This window comes from Scophthalmus maximus, chromosome 19 (assembly GCF_022379125.1).
Source record: "Scophthalmus maximus strain ysfricsl-2021 chromosome 19, ASM2237912v1, whole genome shotgun sequence".
Classification (NCBI taxonomy): Eukaryota; Metazoa; Chordata; class Actinopteri; order Pleuronectiformes; family Scophthalmidae; genus Scophthalmus; species Scophthalmus maximus.
The window spans coordinates 15099870-15119629 of NC_061533.1; the positions used below are offsets into that span (position 1 = coordinate 15099870).

Here is a 19760-nt window from a genome sequence, read left to right on the forward strand (position 1 = left end):
CAAGCTTGACATGCTCTGCCTGCTTATCAGTTAACACGCCACGGGGCTAAAACCAGGCTTGCATGGCCTGCAGTTCTTTTGGCTGTCCCATTGAGGAGTAATTGAACGGAGTTGAATCATAGCAAACGTTCAAATTGTGAGATGCTTTTAGTAAATGATACTGTCATTTTGTTGGAAAAGCAGAACCTTTTATTTAGTAACCACAGGATATGTGAGGTTCTGGAAGTTGAGTGCAATTGCTCTGCACTGCCAAATTAATGCTCAAAGAGAAGCTTTTTTATCTGCGCTATAAAATTGAACTGATGCAAAAAGCAGACAGGGGTGTATTTCATATTTCAACAAACCCTCCAGAATATTCTCGATACATTTATTAGCGAGAGATGAAATGTAGTTCAGAGGATATTAAAGGGGTCATCAGTACAAGTTTGTGCAGTTTCATTTTACATCCCCAATATTATTTCCTGTTTGGCATATTTACATATCCCTATCCCTTTTATTGGATGGCTGGTGCTCTGGCTTGGCTCTTTCCAGGGCAGGCATTTCATTGGTGTTTAGTTACTATGAAAATGAGTTTCCCTAGACAGAGAGGTCATGGCCACACTCCTTCATCCAGTTGCTATTTGCGCTCTGTGTGTATTACATCACTTTGAAATCAGCGTAGTCCAAAGCACCAACTTGCTCAATGCTCCCATTTAACAAGCCGAGTGTTAGTTTTTGGGATTCACCAATTGCCTGGCTTTACAGTTTTCCTTTAAATTCCAAACCACATCATATGGAGTTATTATTCTTTTTAGACATATGACTGCTGTGGGGGCATCGATTCTCGGGCTGCTCCATTTCACTATATAAACAGAATGATTGTAGATTCAGACTTAAAAGTCATCTATGGTTAACTTTATTTGTTGATAAAGATGTGATATTAAGCTGAAACAGACATCGCTTTAATGCTTTAATTGTGAGCACCGAGGCGAGGCAAAGATACAGACCTTTTAGTTTCAGGCTAGGATTCAGAAGAGAAAGGGACACTAAGTAAGTACAGCACATACGCTGAGTGAGTTTAACGAATTCAGGAAAGTTGTTAGGAAAGTTGCATGTCCTCTCACTTTAATATTTAACAAGAGAGGAGAGCTTTTTTCTCTAAAACTCTCCACCATCCTTTGGTCACTGGTTTTTTTTTTCTCATTTCGCCATTCCTCTCTCTCTCTCTCTCTCTCTCTCTCTCTCTCTCTCTCTCTCTCTCTCTCTCTCTCTCTCTCCCTCTCTCTCTCTCTCTCTCTCTCTCTCTCTCTCTCTCTCTCTCTCTCTCTCTCTCTCTCTCTCTCTCTCTCTCTCTCTCTCTCTCTCTCTCTCTCTCTCTCTCTCTCTCTCTCTCTCTCTCTCTCATCATACAGAAGACAATCTTTTCCATCAGACAAGGGGTGAAATGAACTACCAAACGCATATATGTGCACACATCACTCAGAAAATGTTATATTTATAATTCCTGCTTAACAATGCACACGAGAACATGAAAGGACATTGTACATATTTCTGTCAGTACTGTAGTTTGTGTACAGTAATTCTACCAGAAATTTGAAAGTCACAATATGGTGTGACGTCCTGAGCAAACTCCCCGTCTGACTGAGGCAGTCGGAGCATTCGTCTGTGAGCTGTCCAAGGAGCACCATGGGAACTCTACTACAGCGGTTGGTTGGAAAGATTGTGGGAGTGCAGTGACAGTTGGGGGACTTTTCTCATGTGAAAGGGGCCCAGTCGCTCCGTAGAAAAACACACCACTACTAACAAAAAGCAGCAGTGACCTGATAATGAGGAACTCTGAGTTTGATCATTTAAAAAAAAAAATAGCGGCAGACATCTTTTTTTTTCTCCCTTCTACACATTTGTGATTGCAGCCAGGTTAATTAAAGAATTCTTTTTTTACTTCCCCAGACTATAATCATGACAGATTTACAAGCAGCAAGGTAATATGATCTCATATTTTTGTTCACTGCTGCAAACCGTGTTGCAAAGTAGTTTTAAGCGTGTCTCCAATGGTGACATCTCATCATGGCACAGTATGAAATGGTCCTGAAGTTGAATGAGACTCAAACAAAAGCGTGAGGGAATTAGTGTATGCGAGGCACATTTCCAGAAAGTGTTTATGTTCTTCTTAAAGCCTTTCTCTGGCAGAAGCGATTACATGAACGTCTCCTACTTATTTGTTTTCATCTGAACATTTGGCTGAGGGGTTTATCCATCTTGACAAGCACATAATATGGCTTTTGGTGCTGTGAGGGAGAAAATGAGAGAGATCGGAGGAGAGAGCGGGGAGAAAACGTGAAAGTTAAAATAGAGACTCTATGGTGGGGTTTTATCACTTTTCTTGCTGTTCCCTTCCTCTCTTTAACAACATGCTTAACTCCCCAAAGATGTGTTGAAAGATCACAATAATCCCCTCGAAATGACATTAGTCCTCACTCTCCTCTTTGAGTAGGTGGAATGTGGCGCAGCCAAATTACTGAAGACACTCTAGGGTGTTGGGAACGATGTGATAAACACACAAAGTTCCCAATGTAATTTGATTAAGCCTAAAAAGTATAAATATGGTGTCTGCTCAGCATTCCATGCTAAGCCAATTAGAAGCTCTACAGTAAATGATTTTTTTGCCTGTATGATAGTTTGACTCGTCTTCCTCAGCAGTCAAAAGGTAAAGTAAACATTTCCTTCACTCTATCCTCTGTTGGTCATTTAAAAAAACGCCGTGAAACCAGACAAGTTATTATTAGAGAGAAATGACTTGCACAGACGATGGTTAGTGTGAATTATCACTCTGGATTACGACACTATCAAAGTCCCATGCCTGTGCTGTGATGCAGTCTATAATGTACCACCTCAGCGAAACCACAGGTCAGACAACAGTGATTTATTTTTCTACGGAGAGGGACTAAAAAAGGAAATGTCATAATTGTGTCTGGTTGAACTGTCCGCATGACACACTGCCTCAATCACTTGGCCACTACTTGAAGCAAACTTCAAAATAGAGCATTACAGAATGTGGACCTCTCCCTCCACCAATGTTGCATTTGAACATTGTGGAAAGAGCCCCAAATTGCTTATTTCTACTCCATCAAATTGCGAGCCTGGGACGCTGGACTTGAGTGCTCTGCCCCTACAATTACTGCCCAGATATGCCACTGACTTTTCAACCAGCTTTTGGTTACAACCGTGTAATACAGGAGTGGAGAAGAGGCGCCTCTATGTTCTTTTGCTCTTTGTGGGGGCATTTATCTCCAAAGTATTGGACTACCCATTTATTTTCTTCGCTTTGATCAGTTCTATCTGTCTATCTATCTCTCTATCTATCTTGCATTAACTTTTGGTGTGCTGGTGCACGCATACGTCTGACAGCGTTGTTGCAGCCCATATAGTTCTGTATGTGTGTGGCTGTCCGTGTGTCGATCCGCTTCCCCCTCGTGTGTGTGAAGTGTTGGATAATTAGCTGCCTTATCAGCCTGGGACACGGGCAGCCTCCTCTCCACTGACAGGTCATGGAGCCCAGGACCAGCGGGAGGTTGGAGACAAGGAGGAGGTGGGATGATAAGGCCACAGGAGGAGAGACAAGGAGGAGAGCGAGACATGTGGGGAGAGGGAGAGGGAGAGGGCGAAGGAGCTGGGGTGGTGGGGGGGAGGGCCAAGAACCGGAAAGAGAGAAATGGGATGAGGAACCAGACAGAGAGATGGAGCAGTTAAAAAAGGGGGAGACAGTTAGGCCCCGCAAGGACAGAGCAGCTGCTCTGGCCTATCAGCTCTTCCGCGAGACCTCGGCACTCATTAGCATAAATTCGAATGACAAATGTGGCCCGCTTTGGCAAAGACTAATTAATTCATGGAGGGGGGAAAACTCACCAGAGTAAGAATTCAAATCTTTCAATGCCACGGGCATGAACAAGTGTTAAGAGGGAGCATGTTGGGGTCCTTTGTGTTTCTGGAATTACCACAGTTGCCTCACATGTCCTGAAAAGGTTATAAAGCCTTGATTTCAGTATCTCAATTGTGTTTGGTGTTTTGTATGTACATTTTTTTTTCAGCATTCAGCCTGAGTGCTCGGTGTTGAGAAGTTTATGAAGGTACATTATGCTTTTGAAATATTCAATATTTACATAGTGTGAGTGGGTGTGATCAGGTTGATTGGACTGATCGGTTGTGTTTGGTATATTTTCTCACACACACACACACACACACACACACACACACACACACACACACACACACACACACACACACACACACACACACACACACACACACACACACACACACACACACACACACACACACACACACACACACACACACACACACACACACACACACGACTTCATGAAGGAACAATGGACTGGGAACGACTGCTTGGCTCTGAAGTGATGGCAGACTGTGGGGCCTTGGAAACACAGGGAAAGGATAAGTGCTCCCCCTTGTGTTGAGCACGCATACTTCTGCTTCCAAACCCGTCTCAGCCTGGTTTCATAAACAATGATCATATCTGTAGGACAGAGAACTCTTGGTCACATTAAAATGATATTGCATTCTGTCACTATGGATACCTGCACAATGTTTTGCACATCACACACAGGCCCTTCGTTCCTCCTTCTTGCATTACATCATTTTATCCGCCATTTGATTGTCTGAAAAAGAGGCAGGGTCTGCCAATGAAATCTCTGTCTCCTCAACTTTTGTTAACAAGGCGATCACTCTCGGGGGATTCGCGCAAACTAAATCAATCCAACATGTTGGCAAGTGACACCGAGTGGCGTGGGGGGGCCTAAATGATCCATTTAAATGAGATTATAGATTAAGTATCTGCTTCATGCCCCAGCTTGTGTTAGCCCTCAATCCTCTTTGTTTTCCACTTTACAGCAGGCCTAACTGGCCAGAACATCTGGCCCTCATCAAGTCCAGGTGTTCCCGCTACAGTGGAAGTGTGTGTGCACGTGTCTGCGACTGTGTGTGTGTGTGTGTGTGTGTGTGTCTGTTGCAAAGTGCCTTCACCGCCTCCTTTCGCTCTAAGTCTGTCTCTCTCTCTCTCTACATCCTCACGTATGCGTCTCTCTCTTTCCTTCTACTCCCTACTCCGAAGCACACCGTGCTAGGCCAGGTGCAACCGTTTTTCCTACCAAATCCCCGGTTAAAGACCCCGCTACGGCTGCCCGAGAGCGAGCGCTCCCTGCTAAACCAGGCTCTTCCTGCACCGTAATTACATCAAAACAGAACATGTTGAGCAGTGTGAGGACTATTTATACGTGCACTCCGAGAGCCAGTTCTCAGCGTCTCTGCTTCCAAGGAACAACCTTCTGCGACTACTGTGTGTGTGTGTGTGTGTGTGTGTGTGTGTGTGTGTGTGTGTGTGTGTGTGTGTGTGTGTGTGTGTGTGTGTGTGTGTGTGTGTGTGTGTGTGTTTGTGTGAGAGAGAGAGACTCGGAGTGAGCGCTGGAGGAGTAAATGGGCGGTGGTTGGCGGATGTAGTGTGATTCTCCTGGTGGCACACAGGGGCCCCTATTGCTGCTGCCCATTACCAATCACGCCAAGACTCCCACACCTGTGAAACGCATTATATCTTGACCAAAACACTGAAACTACGTGGTACTCTATTTTTTTTTTTGGTCTGACAGTGGCAGACAGCTAAAGCGATTTTGAGGCAATGCTATAACCAACTGTTGGTTCAAAAGGGATCATGCAGGAAAAGCCACAACTATTACAGGCCTACTATTCATATCTGTGCACGAGGCCATCAGAATTTCCACACTAGCTCCGTATGTTATATGATTGCTCTCTGGTTTAAACTACAGAATGGTCTTTGTCGGACAGATCTCATAATCGTGCAACGCTCCAGGCTTCAATGGGCAATTACACTGTTGGACCGGTCATTTATTTATTCAATACCATCGCTGCCATGGCAATGACGTTTGTCTCGTTCATTCTAGCATGCAGTTATTTTGCATTCCTCTATTTTCTTTCCCAAATTTCCACATTTGCAGAGACAAAATTTATTAGACATTCTGTTGAAAAAAAGGAAGACACTTCCCCCTCATATGAAGTTTAACCAGCAAGTTGGAAAACCTCTGTGACTCCCTTTCTGTTTTCATGTCCGTCTGTATATGTGCGCAAAGGTTTTAATGCGCAATAAAGAAACTATATTTGAATGGATTGTAAAAATAAATAATAATTTTTAAAAATGTCTTTGCCTATAACAAAACCGTCTAAAAATACTAGTAAGTCACATTCAGCCAGGAGTTGAACCACTAACTTCCTGAACGGTGGACAACCTTCTCTACCTCCTGAGTCGCAGTCGGACACAGTAGAGGTGCAAAAGACACACAGCACGCAACAGGATGCACACAGAGGAGCGAACAAAGAGCAGGATCTCTAGTTTTATGGGCAACGGCATCACAACACCTCAGTATATTGCTTCGGTGTATTGCCGAGCGCTTCACAAGCAAGTAGAACATTTGGCCGTGGCACAATTTGGAGACGTCCCATTGGATGAGGGCTGGAGTTCTGGAATTCCATACAGGTGTTTGAAGAAAAAAAATGAAAAAAGGCATATGGTGACTTCTATAGTTCTTGCGTGCAGTATGCACTGGTTCGTGTTATTCAAATGAGATTATAGGTGAGAACAAATAAATACTACTTTTTTTTTGTTGAGCCATGTGTGAACTGATGTAGTTTAGGTTGTAAACAAGCAAACTCCAAGAAACTGTAATTGTAACTTTGGCCTCACAAGTTCTTTCTGTAATCTTCTGTTATTTCAGCGTGCAAGATGAAATACTCTTTTCCATCTAACTGGGTCCAAATGGTTTTGATTGTGAGCCAGCTGGTGGGGGGGGCGGGGTCACATAATTATGCTACACATGGAGCTATATAGCCATATAGCACTTGCACAGAACGGGGAGAAACTCGGCTACACGCCAATATCAACTATTTCTCACCCACGCCGAACACAATTCAAACACCAAGCAACTACATCGCATAAACACGATAACCGCAGTCTAGCATGTCCAGATATGACGGTCGCGACACGTCATGCTAACACCACAAGCTACATATCAACAAAGCCCAGACTCCACAGATTCAAACAGTCAGTTTCCTAACAAATCTACGACCGACCGTCATCCAACAAGCAGCCGAAGAAGCAAAGGAAAAGTTCGCGTATCACACAGCGACACACATCACTGATGTCTTACCTTGGATGTTTGGTCGCGATCACCTGTGGTCTGGGTCCATGGGTCCGCTTCCGCTAGCTAGCACAAAGACCGCGCCTCGCTTTGAGATGGTACCCCGCCTGTTGCGCCGCTGTTCGCCTCCTGGAGGTTAGCGCACGTTGTGGACAGTGTGATCTGGAGGCTGTCGGTCAACTCTCCGCACTACAAAGATCGTTTATTAGAGACAGATGAGCACCCTTCTTTGTTTAGACACTTGCATGGGACATGTAAGTGAAGTTAAATGAGTTTTGCAGTGAGGAACGTCACGTGGTGACAGCTGTGCCAATTTGGAAAGTCCGTCTGACCATGTCCCTTACTAAAGCCTGTAACTTTGCTTCTTTTTATCAGAATGACACTTGGCACACATAATGTTCAGATGCTGTTCTATGGATTTCGAGAGGAATGGGCTTCATCTGCATTATTACACAGGCGGTGTTTGCTCGGCGAACATGAAATCTTTCATGTATGTCGTGCTCCATCTTCATCGACTCTGACCCAGTAACATCTACACTGATTTGAACACATCAAAAAAAAAAAATCTCACAAGTGTTACCTTCATAAAGATAACAAGATTATTCATATAGATGTTGTAGTTCCATAGATATACTCTTTTCATTTGGGGCATGTCATTTTTCAAGCAGCTTAAATGGTTTATATTGACAGGCTCCACAAGTAAAACAGACAAAAAGAAAAATATGTTATCATATACATTTTCACACTTACACTAAATAAATTATGTCTGCAGAATAAATCTCTGATAGTCATTATGTGGAAATACGGGGCCAGCTGTATATTTTGTAAATATTAACATTACACCAAACTGCATGTGTCATGTGACTTTTTTTTAAAAATTTATTATGATTGCGTAAATACACTTGCCTTAAAAATAAGGCTGTTTTAATTAACTCAAGATGGATAATTGGCGCATTCGTGTCAGCAGAAAAAAAAACCTGACTAAACTAAACAAAAAGAAAACCGAGGCATGAACTGAAGGGTGGATTTAATTTATTTTTGACAAGGATGGTGAAAATATTGAAGCTCAATATTCACTTTACGGAAAAACAGCTCCAAGCTGATAATCTTAGAATAACAAAATTTGGACCTTGGACTAAGGTATGACTGTTGCTGTACCTTGTAGTACCCCGCTGTCGCACTCGGAGCGGAGAGGAAGGGAGTGGAGGAATCATGGGAGGAAATGGTTTCATGGCTGAGCTGACTGTTTGAATTAGTGTATCTGAAATGGGCATCGTCTGCTAGCACTCTGACATGGTGTTGCTCTCGCCTTTGGCATGCATCCATCCCTTCAGACTGACACACGTGCGCACACGCACATGGTCGCACATACAGTCACACTCAGACACATACGCACACAGTGGCACGCGCAGACACACGCAAACACACCGTGCATTTAGCTTGCCTTCCTCCCGACCTCCCCGCTGTGTCTGACACAGCAGCCATGATCCTTTGCCTTACGGGCTGTGAGCTGTCAGAGTGACAGGGCATGAGGATGTTGACATGTGATGCTGCAAGACAGGATCAAATGTGTCATCATCTCCTCGAACAAAGAAACAAAGGGGTGAGAATCTCTTTCCTGTACAATAAGATACTATATGTCAGTAGTACCACAGCCATTTCCTTTTTGTATGTTTCAGCTGTGATTTAGCCTGGTTTATCTACATGCAAATGTGGGGGAGGCTTTGTTTTGACACTGAAACAGCAGTTAAATCATGGCTTATTTCTTGTCATGTGTTATGCTCTTTTTGGATTCCGAATATACAAGGCTGAGACATTCCCTTTAAATGTTATCAGTTTGTCCGTCTTTGTGAACATTACATCATTATTATGTGGCATCGCTTCAAGACAGACAATTTTAAGAGCAAACGCATCTGGACCCATATGTCGGTGAAATCAAAGAAAAACTATACCGCAGATGGGTGAATACATAGAACCAAAGCTCAGTTATTATTTGACCTGATCTGGCGGAGGTGTTTGAATTAGACTGGGGAAAAAACTTGTGAGATCAGTGAAGTAATCCTCTACTCTCCCGTGTCTGACAAGCTGTTGTCAGGTACAGCGCGCACACACAGACACACACACACACACACACACACACACACACACACACACACACACATAAAGCTCTCCAGGTCTCACTAGCTTAGTCCAATCTCTCCTGTGCTGTCCAGGCCTCTGCTGTGCAAGTAGACCACACATCCACACATCAGCCCATTATTGTTCCTTCCACTGTGGTAATGGAAACAGAGTCAATGTGGCACAGAGAGGGAGGAAGTGGTGGCCAAGGGATGTGGGCCCGTGGGCCCTGCATGGCCCCTCTATGGTTGGCATCTCGCTATACACACACACACACACTAATTTACACGCTTATGTACAGTAGTGCACACAAACTATCTTTTCCTCCCTCTCAGGATTTGACACACACATCTACAAGGGAGTTAGGCAAGCCGCACACTGCAGTGAAAACACACACCGCCCCTGCATCTCTTCAAATGGTAGGAAATCCTGGACATGTCAAGCACATTTAGAAAAATACTTGAGGTTTTGGAGAAATTGGGATCACCTCATCTCGGAGTAACGTGATGCTGGTTATATTAAAAAATGAATGGGTGCCCATATGGAAGCCATCGCGGGCCTCGTGCACGCACGTACAAATCAAAGGGGCTTCAGCCCGGCTGGTAATGAGTGTGACCGTGACGTTTTAATGTTGTTATCCTACTGTGTGGCTTAGGTAATGGCTGTATGGGAAGGGAGGCTTCATCCACACACACAGGGGGGTCTGGGCGGTATTGTTACAGCCTAAACACATTTTTTATGGTCTTTTTCGCTTTTGAATTATAGTATCAGCTCTACACATAGCAGGTAGGGTTTAGTGGTTGGTCAGCAAACTAGATTTATTTACTTTAAATGTCTCACAGCAGCCAAACTGACACAGAGGGATCTGTGTGTAGAATAGAATAGAATAGAAGAGAATACAATACAATAGAATACGATAAAATAGAAGTTTTACAGTATTATGGATGCTGCAAATGCCTTGTAGAATCAGAACAGAACAATAAAAATGACTGGGTTTTTTGTGTTTTTCTTTTTCCTTTTATTAACAACTGCTCCAGTGTGGCTTTTACATTTTCTGATCGATCTTTGTGCAAACAGAGACGTTAGATGTTCTGGTATTCAATGTCTTAGAGCTTCCCCTGGTTTGCTGCAAGTGTGTGTGTGTGTGTGTGTGTGTGTGTGTGTGTGTGTGTTTGTGCGTGTGTGTGTTTTTGTGTGTGTGCGTGTGTGTGTGTGTGCGTGTGTGTGTGTGTGTGTGTGTGTGTGTGTGTGCATGTGTTTGTGTGTGTGTGCGTGTGTGTGTGTGTGTGCATGTGTGTGTGTGCGTGTGTTTGTGTGCGTGTGTGTGTGTGTGTGTGTGCATGTGTGTGTGTGCGTGCCCCTGTGCTATCAGTCTTGGTCAGGTCCCTGCCCGGGTGTGTGAAGGTTTGTCTCCCTGTGTTGTTGCAGCCTGTGTAATCATGGTATTAATTATTAGCTGTTTGCTCTCCATCATCCCCCTCCCCTGGGGCAGGCACCATGCCTGGGCTGCCAAGGGCTGGCTCTGGGTGTCTCATCCACTATAAATCTGCATGGTTAACATCACAATCACTGGAACAGCAAGCACCAAGTTGTTGTACATGTCTTATTGCAGGGTGCAACAACAAAACAAGTGAGTTGGCGCAATTTGTATTTGCTTTAAAACATTACCCCTGCCTTTCTTATTATTGTTGCAATGTTTTATTTCCAGCTCCATAAAAATAATGCCATGTGTTTCAAAACTACACCTATTGCCTTAAATAATGTACTTCAGCCAGGAAATAAACAATGTGTCCCTATGGGCCTAGCCTAAATGGTGTGAGAAAAGATGTCTCACATTATCCTGCTTGGTGTCCGCAGGCCAAGCTGTGAATTAGTCTCAACTCTTTCTGATCTCATGCGTGTCCTTTACACACACTGCCACCGGCATATCCCCAGCACTCACTAACACACACAGGCACACAAGCACACAAGAACTCACACACGCACACACACACACGCACGTACACGCACACAGACACACACAGACACAGAGAGAGAGAGAGTTTGGTACATTTTTCTCCCTCAAATGACACCATTGGCATCACTGCTTCAGAGATACTTGTTAAATGAATTCTCTTAAAAAAAGTCACAGCATCTGGCAGTGATTGTGGTGCCACAGGCAGTGTGTGTGTGTGTTCAACCCAGAGAGGGTGCGTGTGTGTGTGTGTGTGTGTGTGTGTGTGTCACAATGGGACAGGGGTTTTCTCCCCTGATGGTCCTTAGGGTAAGAGACAGCTCCCCCCTTGAAGATTTTAACAGAGTTTATGTGTTGACTGGTGACTTCTGAAAGCGCTTTAGTCTTCGGTTTAAGATCATAATTTACTGTGAAAATATTTCTCTTTTTTTACCGTTGCTGTTTATTAAATAAATAGGAAAATGTGCACAGTCACGAGCAATACAAAACGTTTAAAGTAATTTTCTGGATTGAAAGTAATTTAGAAAATCTTAAGATTAAACCATATTATCCATGGCCAATTTCGCTTTAGATGCCGCTCAGTGGTTACCATCGCCTTTGTCACATTTCCCAGTTCTTTCCCATTCAATGACAGACATAAAGACCAGTAGAGATCATTTTAGCAAAACACATTTCATGTGAATGGAAATATAAATGATCCAAATGAGCAAAAATCCAATAAACCTAAATCAGAGATAGATGGAACCACAGCAGAGTTAATAAAAATCACACGGTTTACAGAGAAACAACAGCATTTTATCGTCCAGGATGATGGCTCGAAGATGAGGTGAGAGATTTGGACGCGCCTGTTGCTATATTCAAAGCATGATTTATTTCTTTTTTCATCTTTAGAATCAGGAAAATAGAGCATTTGTACAGCGTCTGTTGCATTAATTAACAACTCCCAATCTCCCCCTGTGGTTTCCAGTCACTTTGAAGATTCCTTCACAATGGACGGAGAGACTTAACCATTCACGAACTGAAGGGGGAAAAAAATCTCTGTGATTGGATCACAATCCCACATGTTGGCTGATTGCAAGTGCAGGAATTGTATCGTAAAAAAGCAAAAACCGCCTCTTGGGAATCACGTCAGGAAAAAAATCCCAGCGTGGAAACGCCGCCAACTAGTCTTCACCAATGACTGGTAAAAAGAGTTTTTTCTTTTTTTTTTCTTGCTTCAAGACAGAGAGATGTTCTAATCCTCTGTTCATTGTTCGGGTTGTGTGGGACTGGACGAGGGAAATAGCTTTTTGATGGCAATGGAGGGGAAAGGGAGCTTTGCCAAAGAGGGCTTCAGAAGTTAATGGGCCGGTTTCTATGCTGACAGTAAAATCTTGGCTGGAGCCATCGGGAGCTTCCGAGGCGCTATCTGCTTCAGCGGTTTTGAAGATTATCTTTAAAGGGAAAACAGAGAAATGACGGTGTCAAGAACAAGAGAGATGTCGAAAAAGCAAAGGTTTAATCAAGACTCGTACGGGATGGAATTATCACCGAGCTAAAGCTGGTTCATGTTGAGGAAGCCCAGTAGTTTAGAGAGATCCTTTGCCTCGAGATCATCTCAGAAGCAAAAAGAAAAGAAAAAAGCACCAGTAGTGGACTCACATTTCGATAGACCAAGGTTAGCGGTGGGTAACGTTTGATTCGGTGAGTGAAACACGCCTGAGGCATCTGTTGCCCCGGCGGAACAAAGAGCCAAAAAGAAAATGAGACCCATTTTCTCAGTGGGTCCTCCCTTGTACTACAGGTGCTAACAAACACTGATCTCTTCTTTCTTTTATTTCAGCAAGGGAGAAGAAAAGCAGGAGCTGCCTTAGTATTTTAAGAATATCACCGGATTCTTCAGCTCTGCCAAATCCTTTCCGAAAGCGGAGCACCGCGGGTACCGCGAGTTCCATTGCACTTTGGAGTGGGGGGAACTCCAACGGGGCGGTGTTTTGGCACAAAAATTGGTAAGGTAACCTAAAGCCTCGTGGAGAGACACGGTGACCCTGTCCTTCATGTTTCCTCCTACAGAACAATGAGGCCCCCCCCCCCAAAAAAAGGCCCATTCACTCACACTTGCACACAGGTGCCTGCAGCTACAGTGAAGGAGGAAGGCTGAACACAGAGTTGTCAGACTGCTGTGGTCGGATTCTTTTTGCCTCCTGTAAACTGACACCTGCACCCAAACACATAATTAATCACACAAAAAGTTGCAGCAAACTATTAGTTCGACAATGACAGGCAGGGGTCGACGAGTTGCACGGAGAAGGAGGTTGCTTCGGATATACAGTAGGGGCTAAGAATAGGGAACGTCTGCGGTTGTGTGAACATACATGTGTGTTTAAATGCCCACACATCAGTGTGTGAGCATGTGTGCGTGTGTGTGTGTGTGTGTGTGTGCGTGTGCCTGAGCTTATCCTCCCCTCACAAAGTATCTCGGGGGTGGGGGGGGGGTTGCCAGGATCTGCTTCAGAGCAGAAACTCAGCCAATAAGCCACAAGCCATCAGCAGCCAGGTCAGATTAGGTTTCCGTCGTTGGCCTTTGTGCTGATAATACCACAATGAGTGGCACTTCCCTACTGCCACTTCACCTCGGCCGTCCCACACTTGTCAGAGCTCAACTGGTCAGATAGGGTCTGTCAGTTAAATAAGAGATAAAGGGAAAGTCAGGAGGGGTGGGAGGGCGGTGGGGGCTCTCTGTGAGTTCAGCACCACGGTCAAAAGGTTTTCTAGTCCTGATGAGGGTCACAGAAGGAAAGAACAGCCCGTAGACAAAAGGGGAAGGGGAGGTTGATTGGCACATTAGCCAGTGTCTCTCCATCAATCTGTTTAATCCGAGGAGACAACAAATCCCTTGAGTCGTGGGGATGACCATGGGAACGGGGGTACGGAAAAACGCCAGAGAAGGGGGGACGCAACTGTCCAGACCAATTTGTGTTCACATTCTCTGTGCACAAATGTCCCCTCTCTCACTCTGTGTTGTTTATCCTTCTCACACACGCACAACTGTAAAACAAAAAAAAACAACGTTGTTGTTGTAATATTGATATTAAAGTTTCCCTTTTTACTGCCTCTCTAAAACTTAAAATTAACCGGGGCCTTTTTTTCCCCATCTCTCAATCATGCTCATTCCAGGTTTTCACAGTCTGCTCCCTTTCCTTCCCCAATTAGTATCTCATAAGAGGCTCATCACCTTTTTCACACATATCACTGATGATTAGCCTTGTGGGATAACCTTGACAGAATAGTCTCCTGGATAGATTTAGTCAGTCTGTCAACAGGCATCAGTTCAAGTGGGATGAGACCGATGTCAAACATTACCTCTCTATTTCAGAACAGAGGCGCATCTGCCAAATGCTGTTATTGAGCTGGCACTACAAGAGCATAACCTTGCCCACCCACCCCACACGCACACACATACCCTCCCCCATAAATATTAAAGGTGTATGGTTAAGAAATATTAATGTCATGTTCAATCAATCATTACCACCCTAGGGGAAAATCCTGTTTGAGGTGTAGCAGCATTAGCAATTTTTAGGTTTGGAAATGTCTGGATATCCCGCTTCTAAAATGTGTGTAACAATGAGCCTCCTCTCTGCCTGTCAAAATATTTTGCCTTTTGTCCTGAGGAATTTGTTCATTTCCATGAGTGGGCCCTCAGTGAGGTTTCCGCTGACAAACTGGAAAAGGCAATGTCTCCACCTATGGGTGCAAATACAGCACCACAGTTCACACAGCGTCCTTCTTCTACCCGATCAATGCATAGGTCAATGAAGCACAGTGACAGAAACGCACGATTGAAGTCAATTTCACTCATAACACGATAAACACTAACGCAATGATGTTGTGTGGTGAATACAAACAAACTTTTCTCAAAGCAGTTATGGAGTTTGTAAAAGCGATATATATTTGTAAGTTTAGAGTAAATACAAAGGTCATACAATCATACAAGCAAACAACATACAAACATACAAGCCAAGTATAGAAAGAGATTGAACAAAAGGAGCTCTTTGATGTTTTTGTTTTTTTATACATTCTTATATACAGTGTGGAGTATTACGATGTGACAGGTGATTTAAACTGGAAAGATTATGTTTCATACCATCTGTGTATGGACACAATCTCTTAAAATCTGAGAAGAATTAGGACGAGAGACAATCACAAAATGTATAGAAGGACATGACCATACCAATCAAATGAAGCCCATGCAAAAGTAATAGAAAAATACAGGTGTCAATACAGTGCCTTTTTCCTTTACATGTTGATCTTTTGTTATGACTGCTGCTCTGGTAATTAACATGTGCTGTGAGACTGTCAGTAACAAATACAGACAAAATAACTGCGGGAGATGATTATAACGCGACATCTGATACACAAGTCATGATTATGTAGCTTGTATGCCAGTCGAGAGCAGTAAATCTTTTTAGCAGTGTAACACAAAGCAAACGGTGAGCAGAAAGGAACGCTTGTTTATACGTGTGGATCGAAAAGAGGACGATACACTATAAAAATCTGTTTGTGTTGCTTACAAGAAAAGCAAGTTTGTGATCATTTGTCATGATGATGTGATCCCTCCCACCAACATTCCTAATGTATCTCAAAGGAAATAAGTTATTTTGGTCCAAGGAAGAAAGAAAAAAAAAGTCTGCTAGTTTATCCGAGAAAATCAGGCTGGCTAGTTTCTGCATACTTCGTTTTCTTAAAAACATTAAAACTTTATCCCTTCTACAGAATAGAGAGTACAAAGTGTAAATGGGATGATTAAGGTGAAAACATGCATTAATGTGAGGGGAGATGGTGTCCCTGAGTGTGTGTGTGTGTGTGTGTGTGTGCGTGTGTGTGTGCGTGCGTGTGCGTGTGTGCGTGTGTGTGTGTGTGTCTCCATCGGTCTATATGGTCTCCACATAATTGGCAGGGAACAGGCCTTGGCGGCCATCTTTGCTCCAACCCCGCCACCAGGCTTTGTCAACCGTTTCCACGTCCCTGATGATGTCACCGGGTTCAAAGGAGATCTCCGATTCGTCCTCTGTGGGAACCACAAGATAACATGGTGAAGACCCAGTAATCACAGAGCAATTACTGTAAGTGGAGGCACTTTTAAGTGCACATGCGTGGCGATTATCCCGCAAATGGCAGCTTACCTGCTTGGTAGTCATACAGAGCTCTGACGCACATTTGTCGCTCGGTTAGGACCTGAGGAAAATGGATTCAGAGAGAGGGCTGTAATGGCCAAACACACATCTTGTTTAACCAGGATGAACTAAAACAACATCCCTGTCACGGGAACTTTCTTTTAAACTATGTTTGTGACCCATTTTCAAAGATCGACATCATCATTAGGAACCAATGGTCTTGCGGCTGGACACCAAAGACAGGGACGGGAGATTTGACAGACTGACACTTTGCTGGTTTCATTTATTGACAATAACATAAATATAGAGTAACACTAGCTTTGTGGTTAAATATTCCTCACCAGTAAGGATAGTCTAAGTCATAAATAGTTATGTAATTTCCTGTAGAAAACTGTTTTTGAATATAAATATTATTGACTTTCGTGTGATTATAATAATACACATGACTCTTAACCTTTCTAAATTAATTACATATTTTACTTGGGAACAGGATTTCATTTGTGGAATAAAATATCTGTGCAACCCACTGTACAAGTCCATGGATACAGTACCTCTAGTCCGTTTTCTGAGATCTCCCGTTCCTTATGCTTGGTGACATCATCCTCCTCTGCCGTGCCGTGATGATCGTAGCACACCACCAGCTCCGGGGAGCTGAGCTCCGTGTCAGACGGACTCAAAGATCGCCCTGAGAAACAGCAGCGTGAAAAGCATTCATCACAGTCAAACCAGCTCAAGAGAAGAATTAATGTCTTAGAGTATTGCATTTATTCTTGTTTTTTTTTTTACTGAATTGTTGCCAAACCTATGCCATTCTGTTTCTGCGTGTCCACTCCGTTTGTAATCCCGTTGGTTGACAGGACGACACTCTCGTGTTGGATTTCTTGACAAACTGGCTCCGCATCTGAATAACATGTGGATGTGTTTTGATTTGTGTACAATTGCGTAAAAAATTCATCTTCATTTAACTGTCTGACGTTCAGAATATGCCCATTGTTTGTGACTGCGTGACAACACAGCTTACAAAATGTGAATCTAGTCAAAATGACAGGACACAAGAACAAGAGGCCGACCTGTGACTGCTGACTCTTGTTCTTTCTCTGAAGGCTCGGCCGGGGCCTGACTGTCCTCTGATTGGTCATCCTCCTCTCCATCAGCTTGCGCCTCATCTTCCTCCTGCACCACCTCCACTGGCTCCTCGTGAGATGCAGACCCAGCTCCTTGTTTCAAACCCTCCTCTTCTCCTTCTTCCTCCTCCTCCTCCTCCTCCACCACCTCCTCCTCCACCTCCTCCTCCTCGTCCTCCTCCTCCTCCTCCTCCTCTTGCTTTCCCATTCCCACCTCCTCCTCCGGCTCCTGCTCTTCTACTTCAGTCTGGACGGGTTCTGTGGTAACAGCACCAGGCTGGGGTTGTGTTTCAGCCTCCTCTTCCTCGTCCTCCTCCACCAGTACAGCCTGTACTTTGTATCCAGTGTCTGAGACCAGCTCAGTGTACACATGAGAGGCTGTGTGGAGGTCTGTTAATTGGAAAATTATATTATTAGAAAAACAAAAAAGAAGAAAACAATGTACATTTGATAAGCTAACATGTCGAAAAAGTGCCAGAGGTTTGTGTATGTAAAAAAGTGTCTGGGTGCACATTTCAGTTAAGCTTGGCATGACTAAGAGTATGTGTGGTTACTTTAGGAATACTTAATTGTCACTGGACTATAAAAATATTCTGTCATTTCTGTATAATAGGGCTCTGATTCATATGTCTTGGCTGCCTTCACCAGTCTGGACGAAGCATATTAGTTTTTGGCAAACGCATCTAAGTCATTTTAGCCTGTAATAAAAATGTTAACCACCATTATTTTATGTCAAATGATTAATGACTTTGGCAAACAAATGAGAAATAAGCAGAGTAATATACTCCTCTTCACACTGACTCACCCTGAATGGGCATTTTGTTGTTTTAAAAATAAACTATTGCCTCTGCAGATTTGCGAGATACGAGAATATTAACGTTGTTTAATCAGATCCAAATATAATACCCTGGGTCACGTACCTGTGTTTGGCTGTGGTCCCTCAGGAAGAGGAGAAGTTGGAGCCTGTGGAAGCAGACCAGGCTCAAAGTTGAAAGTGGCGTCCTCTGGCTGGGTTGGGGTATTTGGGGGTGAGGCAGGCAGGGCCTCTGGACGTGGCTGAGTGGGGTTGTTTTTAACTGAACTGGGGGACAAGGAGGCCAAGAGGCTAGGGGAGGCCGGGGGCGCAGAGGGTTCTGTAGGGGATGGAGCTCTGGGCTCAACGGCGGCCTGAACCTGGTTGTTCGTTTGTGGCACACTGGGCAGGGCTGAGAGTGGAGGGGCAGGGCGAAGAGGCGACATGGGCGGTGACATGGGGGCTCTGGGCCTTTGCGGAGAGGTGACAGGGCGGAAATCAGGGCTTCTGGGGGGAGACGTGGTGTGGTGGACGGGTGAGGGAGGAAACCGGGAAAAGGGTGAGACCAGCGGGGAACTGCGAGGGGAGGATGCGGCGCTCTCCTCTGCCTTTGAGAAAATAAACGCGGTGTCCGTCAGGCTGCGCTGGTATCGCCTGAGTGGTTTGCCTGGGGAGAAAGACAACAGTTTGTGAGTAGTTGAAAAACTGGGAGAGAAACACACATATGACACATCCAAAATGCACAGATCCAGCTGCATGCACTGCAATCTGGGGCTGAGCCTTGAGTTTCAATGAGCTCATCTGGATCCACATACCGGTGCGGGAGGATCCAGGGCTGGTGGGGCTTTGTGATGACGACGACGACAGCTGTCTGAAGAACTCCCGGGGGTTCATGGATCGTTGGGACACTAGCACTGCTGCCTCCTGCAGGTCAACGAATGCACAGTTGGCCAACGTTAGCGGGGGGGTGAAATGATTTCACAGGCTCCCCGGAACATTTGGGTCTTTTGAAGACGTGCGTATATTCGCCGCCGTCGGCTGTAGGTTCATAGAGGCGTGCGATTCACTCACCGCTGCTTTCTCTATGGACTCACTCCTTCTGAGACGAGCCCTCATGTCCTCCTCATGCTCCCTCTTCTGCTGCTCCTGCAAGTACAGAAACACGGTGGCACTCATGTTTCACACTCACACAGGTACTGCTCTTCGTTTAGTATGGAACAATTTGAAATAGTTGAGGGTACGGTCAATTTGCCTACATAAATAATACCTTGCAAAATACCCTGCAAGTACTTAGCGTTCTCACTACCTGTACCCTCACCTCACAAATGTCAACACAAACGCAGGCAGCATGTACAGTAACCAGCAGTAACCGCGCTTTTTAGAGGTGCACAGTAGAAAGTGTTTGTG

At 44.4% G+C, this 19760-nt stretch overlaps 2 protein-coding genes across 2 annotated transcripts in view; both read right to left on the minus strand.

Annotated features, from left to right (window-relative positions):
• Window positions 1–7337, minus strand: part of mef2cb (myocyte enhancer factor 2cb) — a 197335-nt gene extending 189998 nt beyond the window's left edge. Inside the window, exon 1 of the mRNA XM_047328995.1 lies at window positions 7221–7337. The gene's annotated coding sequence lies outside the window, so the exon portion shown is untranslated. The remainder of the gene's footprint in view (window positions 1–7220) is intronic.
• Window positions 7338–15188: 7851 nt separating this feature from the next.
• The window catches only part of si:dkey-40c11.2 (drebrin-like protein A), a 28775-nt gene continuing 24203 nt past the window's right edge, over window positions 15189–19760 (minus strand). The window contains exons 9-16 of the mRNA XM_035638742.2: window positions 19425–19499; window positions 19169–19277; window positions 18481–19020; window positions 17507–17950; window positions 17239–17337; window positions 16988–17121; window positions 16446–16497; window positions 15189–16330 (exon numbers count right to left, since the gene is read on the minus strand). Of these exons, the coding sequence (XP_035494635.2) occupies window positions 16194–16330; window positions 16446–16497; window positions 16988–17121; window positions 17239–17337; window positions 17507–17950; window positions 18481–19020; window positions 19169–19277; window positions 19425–19499 (1590 nt within the window). The 3' untranslated portion in view covers window positions 15189–16193. The remainder of the gene's footprint in view (window positions 16331–16445; window positions 16498–16987; window positions 17122–17238; window positions 17338–17506; window positions 17951–18480; window positions 19021–19168; window positions 19278–19424; window positions 19500–19760) is intronic.